This window comes from Chamaea fasciata, unplaced genomic scaffold (assembly GCF_029207755.1).
Source record: "Chamaea fasciata isolate MVZ Bird 193981 ecotype frontalis unplaced genomic scaffold, bChaFas1.0.hap1 SCAF_17, whole genome shotgun sequence".
In the NCBI taxonomy this organism is placed as follows: Eukaryota; Metazoa; Chordata; class Aves; order Passeriformes; family Sylviidae; genus Chamaea; species Chamaea fasciata.
The window spans coordinates 4,589,677-4,608,432 of record NW_027094102.1 but is presented as its reverse complement, the minus strand read 5'-3'; the positions used below and the strand labels follow the sequence as shown (position 1 = coordinate 4,608,432).

Genomic DNA, 18,756 nt, shown 5'->3' with positions numbered 1-18,756 from the left:
CCCACTCAAGTTCATCTTTCACAAATGCTGACACAAGCCACAAAGACTTTCTATTATTTCATAAAACAGCATCTTTTCTCTTTTCTCTTTTCTTTTTTCTTTCCTCCCAAACTACACCCACAGCCCTGGCTGATACCTTCAAGAGGAACAACAGGCAGCCAGACAAGAACAGAAGAAGAAACTTTATCTTAAGTATTTATTGTTATGCTGGAATATCACTCAGTTTCCTCTGGGGTAATTCAGCACTCTTGTGGGAAATGTGTGACCTCATTTGCATTTTCTAATTGAATTGCTATCAGGTTTCCTGCAAGACTGAACAAAAAAGTTCCTTGAGTTACTAACATCACTTGTATTAATCAGAAAAAAAAAGTTTACATTCAAGTGTTTGCTGGGGAGGAGGGGAAATGTATGCTCCATGTATCATAAAATACATTTTTAAAGTATTTGCCTTTTCTATCATTTCACCCTACTAGCATGACACTTTAATGTGGTAGTTAGAACTCTTTCTTTACAGGGGTTTTCAGGGAAAACTGGCAGGTTACTCAGTCATCTAAAGCAATCAGCACATTTATAAGGCCAACACTGTGGAAGAGGAGAAATTGTCACTGTGTTGGGTCCCTGCCTGTTAAAATGTCAGGTGGCATCAAGAGGAAGGCTCAGCTGGGGGATCTGGGGCACAGGTATGAACACCAAGCCTCCTGATTTTGCAGTGAAAGCACACAAGGGGAGGACTGTCCCAACAAGAAATGATCTGCTGCCTTGGAAACCCTTGGCCACCACCAAAGTGCTCTCAGGCTGTTACACAGATTTTCAGTCACACACCCTGTGACAAGAAAGGATCACAGATCCAAAGGACCATTTATTGATGGATTAATCCTCTGTGCTCTCCTGGAAAGTAGCCCACTGTCCCCACTCAGGCAGGCTCACTCCTGGCCCCCCAAAATCCCATCCAGTATCCCAAAAACATTGATTTCTTCTATAAAATTTATTCTGTATTATAACCTCCACAGTAAACCAAATGTCTAATAATGGCCATTCTAGGAGGGCTGGTTTTGATGCAGTTTTAATCCCTGGATAATCACAAACTAAATTCTGATTTATCCTTTCAGAGGGGGCTCTGAGGGGCACCAATCCCCCTGTCAGGGGAGCTGGCCTTGCTGAGGGCCATTGCTCATGGAGCTGAGGAGAAACAAGGTAAAAAGGACCTTTTTTTTTGTGCTGTAGGCGCCAACAAACAGTGATCAGCAGGTGCAGTAAGCGAATTTCATGCCAATTACTTATAATATCTGGGAACTGTTCAGCGTTTTCGCAAAATCAAGTCACAAATTTACAAAGTAAAATGGAAATAAGTGGATGAACCAGAAGAAAACTGGTCTCCCTCCCTCTCTCAGGTCACCTCCTCCTTTTTCTCCCACATTTGCCATCTCTATATCCTGAGTATAACAAAACAGTCTGAAATGTCTTTCTAAAAAATCTGTTTAGTTCTGCTTGAGTCATATTATTCTACACAAAACCAAATGTGAAATCTGCCTCTAGTAAAAGCCACAAAACGTATAAGGGTCATGGCCTGAAACATATTGAACTGGATATTGAAAGGTTTGGGGTTCTTTTTTCCAGCACAAACACTATTATTTTTTAAAATAATCTCATAATCATATTTATTTCTTTAGTAAACAAAGGATTATTTTGGTTGCAAAAACCACAGGCATTTAAATAAAACACAAGTCAGATGCCTGCTATACGGACCCACAATAAAACTGCTTCTGACCTTGTCATTAGTCTTGTTTTCCGTATTTTTCCAGCCTCAAACTACACACTAATAAGGCTTTTAGAAAGGAGGGATATGAATTTTAAGGAGCTTAGCTCTCTCTGTTTTCAACCAGAGTTCAGATTACATTAACATTAGATGAATTTCCAACCAAAAATTCTACTAAAACAGAAATGTGTGCTTATTCAGGTTTTTTTTTTTTTTTCTGCTACACTGAGAAGAAATTTAAAGCAGTATATAAGACATCTTACTTTGTTCCTTCAATATTTAATTACTTCTAGAAGGAAGCAGTATTTCTTTGGCTAGAAATGGCAAATAGAGTTCACAATAACAAATGGGGCTTAATTGCATCTTGCACAAGCCCAAGCCTTACTGAACAGCAGCCCAAGTGTATTCCTATGACCCTAAACCCTGCAAAACCTTAGGGGTCAGCCCACTGGGCAAGTGAGAGATTTAAGTCTGTCCAAGATTTTTCCTTTTTGTCTCAAAAATGTGGCAGAAGTTCTCCCAAATGGCACTGAGTTACATGGTGGAATGTCAACAACTTGACACAGAAAGTCTCTCCTTTCGCCATCCTGCCCTGCACTCTCTGCCCAAGTACTACAGAAAGGATGATGGCAGAGGTCAGTCTCGCTGTTTGGACCATTACTGTGGTGCATTAATCCAAATTACAGCCACGGCCAAGAGACCCCACCTGTCCCTAAAGGAGCCATGGCTGCCCCCAGGACACACACCTTCATCCTTGCCCTGCAGGTCTTCAAGATCCAGCAATAAATCAGGCTCTTGAAACAATTCCCTGCCGAATCCTGCCCAAACGTCACCCCCCCCCAAGCAGCCCAGCACTGTGTTGCTAGAGCCAGCACCGAAGAAGATAATTGCATTTTCTCTGTGTGGTAAAGGATTTTCAGCCCAGACTAGCACTGAAAATGAAAAGGTGAACTGCTGCTGCCAAAAACGGTATGGAAGAGGTGGGAAAGTGACAGTTTCTCCAGGGGCAGAACAGAAGAAATGTGTTTGCATGGAGCAGCCTCCAACTGCAGCGGCTCTGTGCAGCCCACTACCACATTCCACTGAAGGAATACTGCTCCCAGACTGCTGGGCAGGGACAGAGCCCTCCTGCTTTTCAGCTGTGTGTATGGAACAAAAGCAGAAAGAAACCATCTGTACCCTTCTGAGTGAACACTGGCTCTGGCTTTTCTCTGCCGGGGCGGCGAGGGAAGATGCTGGCACTGAGCAGAGGGGACGTTTGGCACCGCCGTGCCGCGCTCTGTGTCACTGCCTGCCCCACGTGTCCCTTATCAGCCAGCAGCAACACTCCCCGTCCTTGCAAGAGAAGGAATGAGCCCAAATCTCCCCTCTGGAAGCTGCGGGGCCAGGCAGATTGCTCGCAAGAGTACCTCTGAAAACCGGGGAGATGAGGAACAAGGGCAGAGCTGCCAGTGCGCAACTCCAGGCCTGCACTGTCACAAAAGAAATCCGAACTTAAAACCATCTTGACTTTGACTTTTCACCCTTCATCTGCTGGTTTGACTAGGAGTCAAGAGAGACTATCAGCAGTGAGGTGCAAATAATGATGTACATGCCCTGCAGTGTATGACAGAGACAAGTGGTCACTTAAAAATACAGAGGTTTGAACTTAGAGAACATTTCCCTCACTGGAGACCTTAAATAATTTCTGTCAGAGAGGTTCAAGGACCATTTGCAAGGAATTTGATGCCACTCATGGTACCTCCTACTTGGACACTTCCTTACGAAGCACAGACCAGGCAACACAAACACTTTGGGGCAAAGGAAGAACAAAGTAGGAAAAAAGAGCTTTGAAAAAACCTCTGACCTTGTGTCCGTTGTGTTGGGACTTCTCTGCCACCAGAAACCTGACCATGGCCTCCCATCTGGCCAGGGTCTGGGGGTCCCAGGCGGTCACCACCAGGATCAGCTGCTTGGAGGGCACCTGCAGGTGGTGGGCAGCATACAGGGTCCCGTCCGCCCTCACCTTGAAGTCCAGGCTGTTGGTGTCGTACCGCACGCCCTTGTTACCGGCACAGTTATTAAATTTTACTAGAACAGAGAGGAAGAGATGGGAGAAATGTGTGAGATTGGAGTGATAAGGAAAGCAATCAAATACAAGTTTCAGACATTTAATTTTCACTGATGCCTTCTATATCTCTAATAACCATCAAGGAAATGATTTAACTGTTTCTTCGACCTTTCAGGAGTGCTCTTGTGCTTTATCTCTGTTCCCCAGGGAAGAAGTTGTAAGCCATTTTTAAAGTATTTGATACAGTTTCATTAGATCTCAAACACAGCTGTTCCCCATTTCTACAAGTGGATTTCTCCCTTGTTGCCATTATCTTTTAAATTCAACTGGAGTCTATTACCCACGCTGTGGGTATTTTTTTTCAGGAAATGTTCTCCATTTCCCTAACCCTTCAATAACCTACTTATCAGATAGCCTATTTGCACATTCTTAACTGAAATTCAAAAGCCCATAACAATTCCATTATCAGAAATATAAAAACAACAAAAAAAATTTAACACAGAAATAAAAGTTGAAACCATTTTGGAGCACGCATCTGCTGCTGCAACTGGACCCCCTCCATCCTAAGCTGCATTCCTACCTTGGCCACCCCCTCACATGTTACAGCTACTGCAAAATGGAACTGTAAAACTGCGTTTCATAAACCATAACGTGTCATTTGAAAGCCTACTTTGTCAGATCAAAGCTCCCCAGTTGCTGATATTTCTATTTTCGCCTTTTTTTTGGTCAAAGTCTTTCACAGTCTAGTTTGAAAACTATTTTTATTGGCATTATGAAACATGTCACATACATTAGACCAGAAAAAAACCCGACCCTACTATATGACAGAATTGACAAATCTGATAGAAATTGAACCTGCAGCTAATAACACAGGAAACAAAACACTTTCTGCCATTTGAGTAATCCACGGGGCGGAACACACATGTGGTGAAGGAAAACATATTGCACCCGTAAAAACATCTCAAGTGAGTGAGAACGGATGCACAGAGCTCCAGCTCGGATCGTTAGATGGGCTCTCATGCTGAGATGCTCCAGCCTGCCTGGAGATGAGGGGAACCTGCTGGGCCAGCTCTGGTGGGCTTCAGTGGGCACTGAATTCCTGGAGAAGAAGGGCTGGGTCGGATGGATCCGACCCAGGCTGGCTGTGGTGGAAGAAGGGATGCAGGGCACTCCAGGTGAGAGGAGCTTCTGGGACAGTTGTACCCCTGTCTCTTTCTCCCTGTACCAACCACAGCTCTGCAGCACTGCTCCGAGCTGAATCAAGGGCTAATTTGGATTTAAATTTTAAAACAAGCAACCGTGGCACAGGTGAAAGCAAAAAGCAGCCAGGAAATGGCTGAACCCATCTGGCTGTCAGAGCCCCTGGCTGCATCAAAGCACAGAGAAATGTGGAGCAGACTGTGGCAGAGGAGGGGAAAATCCTTCCCCTCCTTCACCAAACTGCACCCCTCAATAACTGGGGTGCTGTGATCGTGTCATAACTGTACATGCACAGAGGCTTTCTGTGCTGTGTGTTTATTTAGACCACACTGGTACTTTTTTTGTGTGTGGTGGGAAGTGTTACCAAATGCCGCAGCAACTGCTGGGCACAAACAGAGAATGTCACACATTGATTTATAAAAAAATAAGATGGATAAAGTTATCTAGCACATAAAAACAACCTGAAAGCCATGGATGAGGGCAAGCACACACAGGGTTTGCTGGCACCTACAAGAACTGGGATAATCTCAGAGACCTGTGAGGGGAGATACCCTGGACCTCTGGGACCACCCTGCTGGGGGATCACCTTCATCTCTCTGGAATTTCTGCAAATCTCCCCTGCATTCACAGCTACAATAAATACGTGTGAACATATCAAGTGCATCTTCACTTCTAAATGTTATTTATTTTCAGCTCAACACCACGGTCACTGCTAGAAACTTGGCACATCAGCTGCTGTGTTGCTGCACCCCTCTGCTGTGTAGTGGTCACAGAAAGCTCAAGTTCCATCCCTACTCCCCAAGCACCCACCTATCGTACACTAAAAGACATTTAAAGAAGAGAGAAAGGAGTGATAATGACTGCACATTAAAAAACATTTCAGAGCTTACTTTGATTTTATTGAGATTAAAAGAAAGCCCTACAGTGTACCAGTAGTCAGAGAGAAAAAAAAAAAAACCAACAAAACCCAAACCCTTTCTATATGTGTTTGTAGTGATTTCAGCATTCAAAGCACTTAAACATCTGCTTAAGACCCAGCTCGTGGCTCCAAGATGCTGCTCTGGTGTCATATGTCACTGTGTCGACTTTTATGCTCCATTATCTAAAAATGGCTACCTCGTAGACAAAGTCCCTCTGTGACTTGCTAATTACTTCCATTAGTTTAAAACAAACTTGACTAGAGACGGAGAAAATCCTGAGAGAAATCGTCTGAATTTTTTTTTTTTTTTTTTTTTTTTTTTTTTTTTTTTTTTTTTTTTTTTTAATAAGCACCGTCTCTGTCCCACATTGATCCTCTCAGGTAGCACAGGTAGGTGAATAGTCAGCAAGGGATTAGCACAGCCAGCTGCTCTCCTAAAAGCCTTTAGGAACTGCAAAAAAGCCTTCAAGGACAAAAAGATTCCACAGTTTCCAGTCACTCTGCACAGCAGCAACGGGCCCTGGCTCACCAGGGCATCTCTGCAGGAGATTTCAGCCCCACAGGGATGACCCTGCTGGGCTCTGTCGGGCAGAGGAGCAGCCCTGGCTCCGGGCACTGTTCATACAGCCCAGGAAACACACTGGAAATGCAGGAGAGCTGAGCTGCTCCCACTTCCATCACAGGGAAGGGCACAGCTCAGCGCTGGGCTTGGCAGTGCTGGGCGAATGGTCACACCCAATGACCCTGGAGGTGTTTTCTAACCCAAATGAGTCTGTGATTAGAAATCCTAAATCATCCTCTTTGGTGCCCTTTGAAAATGAGTCCTTGGGATGTCACAAGATTACTGAGCTGTATTGTTTTATAAATCTATATCTATATCTATCTATATCTATATAAAGATCCACCTAATCTATAAATCTCACATATATATATTTATATACAAAATACTTTCCCCAAATACATGTGTACAGGCTTAGGAAAAAAATATCAAGCTATTGTTCTATAATAAATAGCATAGCTCAAGGAAACGAAATCTCACTCTATTTTCAAATTCTACCTCTTACCCCTACTCTTTGCTCTTGTGGAGCCAGGAATTAAAATTTCATTCAGCGGCAGACAACTTTTGCTTCCCCCCACCCCCCCCTTTTTCTCCTTTAGAAGTCTCTAAGTCTATGGAATTTGCAGTTGATGCAACTCTTGACTTTCAAATAATGCAATAAATAAATAAACAAACATTGGCTGTGTTTACTAGACTTAGAACTCTTTGTGGACACAAATCAATCTTTCTTTGACCAGTCTCAAGCGTAAAGAACACTGCACAAATTCAACATTCAAAAGCTGCAGCATCAGTAATTAGGATTTTGGATAAACAGCAGAGTCACACATCTATCATTTTTACAGGATGGTAAAAAAAACCCCAACTTTTTAAAAAATACACTGGAAAAATGTTCAGTCAAGCTTATCGAAAGCTTATGCTGAAAACAGCATCTAATGCCTGATGAAAGGAAAACCAAGAAGGCACCCTCATTAGCAAGCTTTTAGGTTTAACCCTTTACCCTCATCATTTTTAATTGCTTCTCTAGGAAAGAAGGCAGTACAACAATTTGATAAGCTGAAACAGGTACTGAGCGATGGGCAGAGAAGCTGCAGGAGTCTGCAGCAAACTGCTGGGCATCTGAGAAAAAAAAAATGGTATTTTACTTCAAAAAAGACATGGTGAAAAAAAGAGATTCAACAAGTTTTGCATTGTTCCCTTTTATTATTTAGCTTGTTAAGCTGGCTGGACAGAGTCAAATGATCAAGCCAGGATCTTGAAAGATGTACGAATACACTGAACTTCTTGCCCCCCAAAAGTCTGAGAGAAATACTGAATTTAATAGGACTATAAATGGTATAAACCAAAGAATTCACTTTCAGCCTTATCCTTCTGGATTTTCCTTTGACTTCTCCTAGTCCATTAAAAAGTGCCCCCTCTGGCAAGCAGCATAGGGCTGGAAGAGCAGGAGGGATAATACTCGTTTATTAGGATAAACCCCCTGGCAGGACATCATCCCACAGTTCAGGATATGGGTCCCTTCAGGCCTCTGTTTTTCACCGTGGTTTTGAGGATTATCTCTGCAAAAGATGTTTCTTTCCTGATGAACTTTAAAGCAGCAAACACACAGCACTCCTTCCAGCAGGATCCATCTGCTTTTCAAGTCGTGTCTCTTGACCAGCTCCCTTACACCCGGTGCACTGTGATAAATCTAAGCTGCCAAATCCACCCCTCACACCCCTTCTGTGAACATCATTAAGGTGTGGATGGCTTAACTGCAACCTTTGGGAATTTCGGATGTCTGGGTAACCTGCAGAGTGCTCAGCATGCAGGGAAATGTCCCTCCTGTGTGATCATGAGCAAATCACTTGTATTCCTGTCCTGGCACTTCTAGCCCAATGCTCCCAAATGTCTGCACTCATCCATCTCCTCCGCTTCCTGCAGGGGGTTCAGTCCTGGCCAGCATTCCCTGTGTGTCACCACACCACAAATTAAAAAAAATCCCAAACATGTCCTTTGTGGAGAGGCTCCTGTTGCCTAAGAACAGGCATGAAACCATTCAGTTAACCACAAAAATGCAGGGGCACATTACAGCCTCACAAAGTGATTTCTCCATTAAGTGCTAATGTGAAGCAGAGCGTGCTGTGCCTTGTTGGGAAGCTGCATTTATTTGGCAAAGTAAGTATGCAGCATAAAATTTTACACGGCCACATTTTCGAGGCATCCTTCTTTACGTTCGCACAGTCCCTCTGTGATTCTGTGAGAAAACTGTTTTATAGCAGTGGGAACCAACTGCAGCTGAGTGAATTCCCCATGGCCACGCTGGAAACCTGCAGCAAAGCTAGGATCTGAGTCCTGGAATTCAAACAGCCAAGAAACTGCCTCCACCACCCAGATACAAGTGAACAAGACAGAAAAATGAGAGAGACGGACATTCAAAAAGCAAACAGAGGCAGATCCTTATCCCTACAAACTACTGGGCATTTCCAAATTAGTGCAGGGTAAAAAATTTAAGGGATTTGTCACACAAATTATCGCAACTGCTGTGTGAAATGGAGTCCCATGAGCACATGTAAATACACGGTGGAATTATTCTGTGACTGAAATATCTTGTCTACAAAAGGCAAATGCTGAAATGGAGGCAAGAGGATTTTAACAGAATTACAGAGTCATGAAGGTTGGAAGAGACCTCTAAGGTCACAGAGTCCAGCCTTTAACCCAACCCTGTCAGGTCCACCCCTAAACCATGTCCCCAGGTGCCACATCTACGTGTTATTTGAGCAGGTCCAGGGATGGTGATTCCATCACTTCCCAGGGCAGCCCGTTCTACTGCTTGACAACCCTTCCAATGAAGAAATTTTTTCTCGTATCTAACCTAACCTTCCCCTGGTGCAACTTGAGGCTGTTCCCTCTTGTCCTATCTTGTCCTATTTAGTTTCTCTGGATTAAAAGGATGGATGTATCCAGGTACCGCAGGCATTTTGACCACTCTGGAACAACTCAGAGATGGTGTTTCAGTGTTTTGTGGAAATTAAAACTGACTTGAGCCATCATACTTACAATTCTACATCTAAGCCTGGACTCTTGTTTCTATCCCACTCCTGCTTACAGTAAATCCCACACTATCATACAATACACAGCCAGATTTGCTTCCTGCAGTTCATTAAATGCTCAGAGCCCTTCTCCTTCTCTACAAGAAAAACAACACATAAATAGGAAAAAAATGACGGCAGTAAAACCTGATGGAGACAATGTGTAATTTTCATCCTCTCATTACTAATTTTATAGGTTACATTTTCCACCATGTCCCCATAAAGGATATCACACTAATAAACTCTTAGTGTCTTTATTTAATATTTATGGCACTACGGGAGAACCAAACTCTTCTGGTAAAAGGTAAAAACAGCAATTCAAAGAGCTGCTTCAAAGACTAATAAACACATCCCTAGTGATTGAGTTTAAGAGTACACAGTTTAAAAAATGCTTTGATACAAAAAACTGTAGGAAATAAATGGATGTTGGTTGGTATATGAATGTATATAAAAATGTGCATGCTCACACCCTCAGCTTCACAAAGCATTGATTATTCATTATGTGTTCTTGGAGTAAAAAACAAATATAATGAATGAGTTTGGAGAATTAATGAACTATCCCACAGTCTATCATCTGCTGAAAGCATTTAGCATGATTTAGCATGTTCTTAATGTTATTTTCTTGCAATTAATAGCACAGGAATCTGCTGCAATTCTACCCTCTTCCCAAATCTCAGGTCAATGTGAAACATTACATCCAGTTTCCCAGTGCATTATTTATGATCTCTGAGCTATGACTGCTAATATTTGCCTTACTGGAATAATAGTAAATTACCATAACAATTTACCATATGTAATTATGTTAAACAAAATCTTTCTTTATTTATCTTCTTGTAATCTTCAGTTACAGCAAATCCTCCTATTCAGAATATGCAATAATACAACATTCATGACATTCCCAGCCCATTACATGCTTGTTGGGAATGACTCCATGTGCCACTCAACTGGTGACACCTTGGAATCAGCAAACAGCAGCAATCTGCCTCCAGCAGAAACTCAGGTAGATTTCAAAAGGGACACGGGAGTATTTTATGTTTAAAGGCACATTTTGAATTTGCCCTCTTTAAGTTCCAAAGATCAACCCCCTCCACGATCAGATTACCCATGTGGGTTTCAGGCACACGCCACTGAATTCCTGACTGCCTCATGTTCATCTGCAGCTGTTTTGCTTCCACAAAGCCAGGACTGTAGGTTGTATGGGGAAAATGGCAGGGCTTTTTTTGTGCAGAAGTCATTTATTTTAAACATATAAAATACTTCTGTGGGCTTGATGGAACTACATGGAAAAGTCATCTTTTCATTTCCACAGCCACCTAAATGCTTTCAACACCTTTTCTGGCTTTATATTCACTTTTATCAGCTCTAGCTTACGCAGAATTTCTGTTTCCATGGCCATAGAAAAGAAAAGGAACAATACATTTCAACAGACAAATCGGGATCCTTTAAAAAGTCACTCTGTCACGTGTGCAGTCAGCCAGTAGCAATGAGGAGTTAAGGGTACATTAAAAAAAAACCTAAATCCCATTCAAACAAAACAAAAATCTAAATCCCAGACACTGAGTGCCTCCTTCATATTCCCACCTGTGCCATTTTTCATTTACAGGAAGCCAATTCAACTAAAATACATGTTTTTAAGGAAGGAAAAAATGAAGAAGTATATTTCACTTTTGGTTTGGAATTGGAGGGGAGTACAGACCCCTGGGGAGAAGGACTATAGAACATGATAGAAAAGATGAATCACTCTGGCAACAGCCAGCCAGCCATTAATTTTCAGCAAGCCAGGAGTTGGTCCAATTAAGCCAGGTTCCTTTCTCTACATTAACATGCTTTACTCTTTTTTTTTTTTTTTTTTTTTTCTGAAGCTAAAACATCAGCTCGAGACCCCAAAGGCTTTTCTATTTAGGATCAATCAATCTACCTTGCTGCACTGTAAAACATACACTGTCAGCTCTGAGGCGAGCTCAAAAAAAGAGCAACAGTAGAAAAATTTGATAAATCGACATGTTCTGGCAGTTAGTAGAGGGATTCTTCCTACACTGTCACTTATTTTTATCTGATTAGAAACAAGTATTAGTAAAGGGAATATTCCCTTCTATTCTCTTTCTGGTATTTAGCATTGGTTTAAGTGGAGTCTTTTCATCCTCGATTTTCTACATTCCGTCCAGCAGATTCCTGCCAAAAAGACACAGAGATACTACCCAGATTTCAAAGGGCAGCAAGTCTGAATTGGATGTGCAGGACGTGGACTCACATTCAAGCATTTTCTTCAGCACAGAAACTTGAACCTGCATCAATTGGTGCTCATGTTAAAGACCTTTTTCACTGCTTTCCACATTATTATGCTCAGGGCTTTACTGTGAGTACACAACCTCACCTCCAGGTTTCCAGCACCTGCTTTGGCAAGGATAGCTTTATTAGGGATTTCACGGCCCATCTGAGATCCACTCACTCTCCCTTGGCCTTAATGAGGCATCTCAGGAATGGTTAATACATGAGCCAGGGCCTGACGACAGAGGTAAGAGGGACACTTACAAGGTCTGAAGTTCCCTGCTGGGATAGCTGGTAGGATTGCTCTTTTCTTTGGTAAACACCACAGTAACTCTGCTCTTGGTTTCCAGGTTGTTCTCAGCATCTTTATCTTTGGATAAAAAAAACCTTTCCTAGCAGTTTCAGCATGACAGTCCTCCTCTGTTTTTAACAGCAATGCAGACAGAAAGCCACTGGGATGTGCAGCTGATGTTCCAGCTCCAGATTAAAGGGCTAATAAAGAGAAGCCTGGTTTGGGTAATCCTGCCAATACCAACTGCACCACACTTTGTAGCAGATGCTGAGTTTTTACAGGCAGCCATTTTTGTTCTTTGCTCTTTAAATTCCACTCGTCTGTAGGATAGTACTGAGATTCACTATGGCACTAATGAGATCATTTTGCAATTAAAGGCTAAGTAGAAACAAACCTCTTACCACTCTACAGGAGAGTTTGGGTTCTCTGATTAAGCAGCAGTAAATAAACCTGTTTCACTCTTGGTCCTGGTACACACCAGAGATTAACTCTTCAAACAAGATGGACTGATTGACCCCATGGATTAATCAATGAGTTTCCCAGCTTCAGAGCAAAGTGCAAGTTGTGGGAGTTACCTGCAGTAGGATATGTTCTAATTATTATTACCAGCACAGAGTACATAAATCCCAGGGTGCTTTATTTGGAGGTTTTACTCTTAGCACTAATGATCTCCACAACACTCTCATGTTTGTCAAACCACCTATGTGGGAACAGACTTTAAACACCACTGTGCATTTCTTCAGGAAGAACTGCAGGTTTTCTGGAAGCTCGGTGTGAGAATTATAAAGGGTGGAGTCTGTACAAAGGTAGGGCAATCTCTAGGTTGTAACAGCTGTGGGTTACATCATGTCTGTGGGCAGCAGCATCCCTGGAAGGAGCTATTGGGAGGCTGGGATTTTATTGGAGACAATCCCCATGTGAGGCTTGGAGCCCTGCTGGGCAGAGCAGAGAGCCCAGCCCTGCTGGTACAGGAACATCCCAACACTGGGAGCAGTGGTGGGAAGGGGGCAAGGACACAGAGCTCCTGCACAGCCACAGCCAGCCCTGCCAGCCCCACCTGCCCCACTGACAGCAACCTGGTGCTTGAGTGGTTCTCCTCTCTGTCACAGATCTCTTTTCAGCTTGCCAGAAGTGTACTAGGAAGACATCAGGAGCTGCAGGAAGATTTTTAGTGAGGAAAAAAAAAAAGAAAAAGTGAACAGAGGCCATTTGCAGCCTAGGAAAAGAAGTTGAAAGAGATGCTCCAACTGCAGCCGTGTCAGACAGCCTCGGGCTTCTCTCTCCTCACACTCTTCAAACAAACAAACAAACTCTCAACACCTAGAAACAGAGGCTGCACATGTCAGGGGGGAAAGAAAAATCAGACACACCAGTAAAGACACTGAACTCCTCAGGGACTTGACTTGTGTGTAAACACTGACAACTTTGGGGCTGAGTGTTCTCATCTTCCTCAGGCTGGCTCGAGTGTGAACACATGCTGATCCACGAGTCAGATCCCAATGCAGTAAATGAATAGATGTTTCAGGCAAGAATATTAGAAATGGAAGACTTTGTTACCTGGAAGAGTCAAGGCAGGGTAGCTATATTTAACTTGCAGCTGCTGTGCACCTCTGCTCTTCTGCCAGCACAAAAAGCAGCAGCAGTCCTTTACCTTCAGCTACAACCTACACAGGTCTGCAGGTTTCAAGAAAAAATTATATTATGTAGAATAAAACACTGTTTGGTTCCTGGTGGGCTCAAGTGCTTTGACATTTGGACAAATTCAGCGAGTTTTATTTACAGATGGAGGCTCTGGGTTCTGTTTCTGGCACTCGATCAGAGGGAGCAGGAGGAGAACAAGTGGCCTTGATGCCCAAACTGCACTTGTGGGGGTAACAAACACTGGCCAATGCCAGAGCTGCCAGGCTGCAGAGAGCCAGAGGATCCTGCCCTGGGGCTGGGCTCCAGTGTCCACCGTCTCCACAGGAAATTCACCCACAGAGCAGGAAATTAACTGGAAAAGCAAAACCACAATAAAACACAGATCCAGGTAGTGTGGTGGTGCTCATCACCGACCCAAACAGAACCTCCTGGCCTCTGCATCCACCCTGGAGCATGTCCTGACCACAGCATCCCCACAGCCACAGAGCTTGGCTGCTGCTGCTGCTGCTGCCACCGATGGAGTCACAGGGATGAGGTTTACTGAAACTTTCCCTTTCCTCTTTTACATTCATCCTCTCTGGCCATTTTTGCTACAGTGGTGTCCAAAAGAAAGGTCATCCCCTCGCCTGAAGAACAACTTCAAGATTAAACTAGCAACCTTAAATTTCATGGAGCACTTTTGCAGGGCTCAGTCCCTTCAATTAAAACCAAGAGAGACTGAAGCCAGTAAATTACAGAACGTGACAAATGCTGCACAAAGCACTGAAGATCCCAGAAGGTATCAAATTTAGTGTTAAAGTAAAGAAACAATAGGGAAGTCCAAGACATTTCAGAGTGTAGTGAATCAAATTAAATTGCCTGAAATTCCACATGGAATACATTTGACAAATTTCTTTCCCCCTCTTCAGCTTTCTGTTTGAGATGAACTGTCGTCTGGCAGCTTCAAACGTCTGGCACAGCTTCAGCTTCAGTTTGCTGGGGCTGAATCCAAACACGAACCTGAACTTTACCAGTTCTGCTCTTTTTGTAAACATACTTGCTGTGGCTGCCAAATGCTTTCCAAAAGCACACAAAACCCAGAATCCAAAAGGAAAATATTGTCTTGCCACAATGAAATTTGCATTTTACCACCTATGGGCAGCAGCCCGCGTGCGGAGCCGGCGGTCGGGCTGAGCCCACCTTGCCTTGCATTCCTCCCAGATTTTGAAAGGGAATGGTGAGCTGGGAGCTGAGGAGGGAGGGATGAGTCTCCCAAGCACCCAGTACCAGCCCAGCTCCAGCCCCAGCAGTGCCGGTGCCACTTCTCCCCCCAGGGCTGAAGGGGCAGCAAATAACAATAACAATAATTATAATAATAATAATACAACAATTAGCAGTAGGATTGCTCACATGGGCTGGGTAAGGCAAGCAGTAAAATGTCATTAAACATGTGTCACTGATAGCCAAGACTCTGGTTTAGACTCCCCCAGTGAGTAGTCTCAGAACAAATTCATTTTAAGGTAGGGAACTTCAGCAGCGGAAGAGATGGATATAAAGAGGGTTATGATCAAATTGCTCCTGAGAGCAGATAGCATCAGCCTGGATATATCACCTTTTTTTTTTTTCTTCTTTTTTTTTTTTCTTCTTTTTTTTTTTTTTTTCCTCCCCATTTTGCTTTTAAAACACATTTGGTTTAAAACACACGTGCTGCTTTGATGCAGGATGTGATTCTTCAGCAGCATCCTGCCTACCTGTGTGGATTCCCTCTCAGAAACTCTTTCTTCCTCCATTTTAAACCTTCTAAAACACCCAAGCTCCACAAACTGTGCAACTGCAGACAGCTGAACCGAGCCCACCTTTAGGCTGGAGAGCAGCAAATGACAGAAGTTTCTGAGTTCTGGCACATGACACAAAGGCAAACAGCTGCTGCTAGAAAAGCATATTTTTCTGTCCGCAAAGTCTCAACTCACCTCTGAAGCCACATGGAGTTCCACCACTGTCCAAAACAGACAACATCTGGCTCGTACAAACACTGATTTATTGCTTGTCTTCACTCCCCTTGGGTTTTAGTTATGAGTATATCTTGTAACTATTATATTTGTATTTGTTTTATCCACCTAGATATTTTTCTACACTATTAACTACAAACTGAAAGCTCTTTCTAAAAATAGTACAAAAACATACTTAAAATATGCACATGGCCTTTATTAAGGAAATCCCTATAATGAATTTTTAGATGAAGTAAAAGCACCACCGAAACCACTGATTAGCACCTGCACCTGATTTCATGAACAGTATGAGATTAGGAAGTTTCTTTATAACAATAAACTCGTGAAGAAAATAAAGAGTATAAAACTGACTGCTGCTCTTAATACTAACCAGTGTGGTGACAGGTAAAAATCCCTCATTACTGCACTCCTCTCACTACCCCCATGGGCTCCTTGGGGGTGTTGAGGCAGTTCCAGTGGTCAGGTGTCCTCATTTTAAAGCACCTCCATGGGGTGGCACTTCCTCATCAGATGGGACAGGTCCACACTGCACCTGAAGAATAGAACACTGTTCCTCCCCTGGGTAAGTTTTTTGGCTAAATTTTCTGGTGACTTTTTTTTTTTTTTTCTGATAAAAATCTTGATCTTTCTAGGAATAAGTTGATTCAGAAATGACTTTTTAATTTCTGCAGTTGAACAACTACCACCACAAAATAAAGTGCAATAAATTTAAAAAAAAAAAAAAAACCGCTTGCAAAGTTCAGATTTCTCTGCCTCCAAATCGCCCATCAAAACTAATTCTGTAAAAAAAATTAAAACGGATGTGACAAACCCCACCAACCTTTCTCCCCAGCTTACAAAAAGGCTGGAAACTATTTCTGGGGATGTCTTAGTGTTTCTGTTGAATGACTGAGCCTTCTGAAAATGTTTCGTGGTCCTACACAGACCCTCTAGGAAGCCCGGCAGATCTCATCTCTGCCAGCCCAACACACCCACTGGGCAGCTCAGGTCCAAGCATTTAGGCAGAATCCTCTCCTACTCACTGCAGGGAAGTTTTGGGAATACCATGAAAAACAGAGATTGCCCCATATGTCTGGACTGCTGAAATTGGAAGGCAACAAGGGCCGATAGCTGTGTTTTCCCTCCCCCAGTGTCAGCACAGAGCACAACTCGTGTGCTGAACCATCTGCAGACCAAAAAACCCTCCAGGTAGAGCAACAGCAACGCAAGAAATATCTTGGCTCCATACCTGTTTTTTAATTAAAAAGTTTTGCATGTAAACAGATACCTTCTCTTCTTCCAAATCTACACTGACAACCACCACTTGTCATTCTGAGGCAACTGCTAGGGGAAGCATGATTAAAAAAAAAATATCCTATGGAAGTGATCTCAGAACTGCCCGTCATCGGGCTCTCTGCTCCCCTTTCACACCAGCTCAACTGTGAGAGCTTTAAGCTGAAAACAAAAAAGCCAGGCCATTTGAAGAGATAAAGATCAGTTATGAGGGCTGTAATTTTATTTTTTATTTATTGACTGATGGGTTGAAAAAGGAACATCAGCTGGCTGGTATCTTTTAAAGGTGAAACAAATGAATGGTATGAAAGGAAGTCCTACCAAACCTCGATCCCCACTTCTTTTATGAACTACACAGATGTGAGGGCTGGGTTGGATGGGGTTTTTTGAACGAGCTGGGAGGTGTCTCTGCTCAGGGCAGTGGGATTAGAATGAGGTGATCTTGAAAATCCCTGTGCAGATGTGAAGGGCACAGCTGGCACCGACCCCACGAGGACACAGCAGTGGCTCTTGTGTCCTGTTGCCAACACAGGGAGCAGCACTTCAACACTTTGCAGTCACACATTTGCAGTTTTTTCCAGAGCAGGCCTCAGTAAGGACTGTCAGCTACCACTGTCAGTGATGTCTAGCTCAGTGTAAACGCTTCGTTAGGAACGTGATGAAATTACACCCTCAGGTTTATTCTGAATACTAAGATAAGTCTTGGCACAGAACAAATATGCACTCATTTGTACTGCACTGCTATGACCACAAGTTTTAATTTTTACCATTTAATTATTCATCCTTGATCAGGTCTCAATTTGAGCTAATATGCAAAGATGAGGGAGAACGGGCACTTGTTTATCTCAGTTTTTTCCAATTAATTCAAGTTGTTCAGTAATCACATTACTTTTCTACAATGTGATAAGGAACAAAAAAATCACCAGCAACCATCCAAAGAACAAAAAAGTATTCCCTTTATATAAAAAGTGGGATATTCTACAAAATTTACTTGCATGAATAGACTCCAATAAACCAATTAAAATACTCATTTATAGGGATGGCTCATATTATTGACTCAGCCTATAAGGGAGATTTTTCTTCTTTTTTTGCCTTTAATGTCTACAATATTACCAGTGAATTGACCTCGTAAAAGATTATATGATGGGAGACTGGCACAGGTTTCCTGAAACTGTCCTGGAAATATGAAGTTGTCCTAAATTTCCCTCTTGTTCCATGTGGGCAGTGGCAATAAATGGTACATCAAACAGCAATTTCACGTCTATGAACTGGTGCTATACCTGAATTAATCAAAACCAAAGCTTCCAACCTCCCAAATGTCTGCTAATATTAACCATCTACTACCTTTTTTCAACAGAAAACTTGGGAAAAGTTGAAGTAGGAAACAAAAAAATATTATTCAGTCCATAATTCATACTGTTTTAATAGTATTTCTAACCTTTAAAGCAAAAAGCACGAATAGCTCACCCAGACCGCTGGGCAAATAGAAAACGTAACAAGAAAAGCCAGCAAAGAGAAACTACCCATGAGGAATCCTCTGCAGCTTCAATACAACCTTTCTACTCCATGAAAAATAAAATGCCATCAAAACTTTACCAGCCACTCTCAACCCATCTCACAATTCTGTCATTACCCAGAAGAGGGAACGGACACTGAGTTCCACTGACCCCCAACCAGCCACACCAATGCTCACCTGTGTCTGTAACCTTAATGTTTTCCTGAATGTCTATAAAGAAAATCAAA

General features: G+C 42.7%; 1 protein-coding gene across 2 annotated transcripts in view; it reads right to left on the bottom strand.

The window, feature by feature from the left end:
* CDH4 (cadherin 4) overlaps positions 1–18,756 on the bottom strand; it is a 422,865-nt gene that overhangs the window by 163,388 nt on the left and 240,721 nt on the right. For both annotated transcript variants that reach the window (XM_066199202.1, XM_066199203.1), the window contains exon 3: positions 3,603–3,826. In XM_066199202.1, coding sequence (XP_066055299.1) covers positions 3,603–3,826 — 224 coding nt within the window. The remainder of the gene's footprint in view (positions 1–3,602; positions 3,827–18,756) is intronic.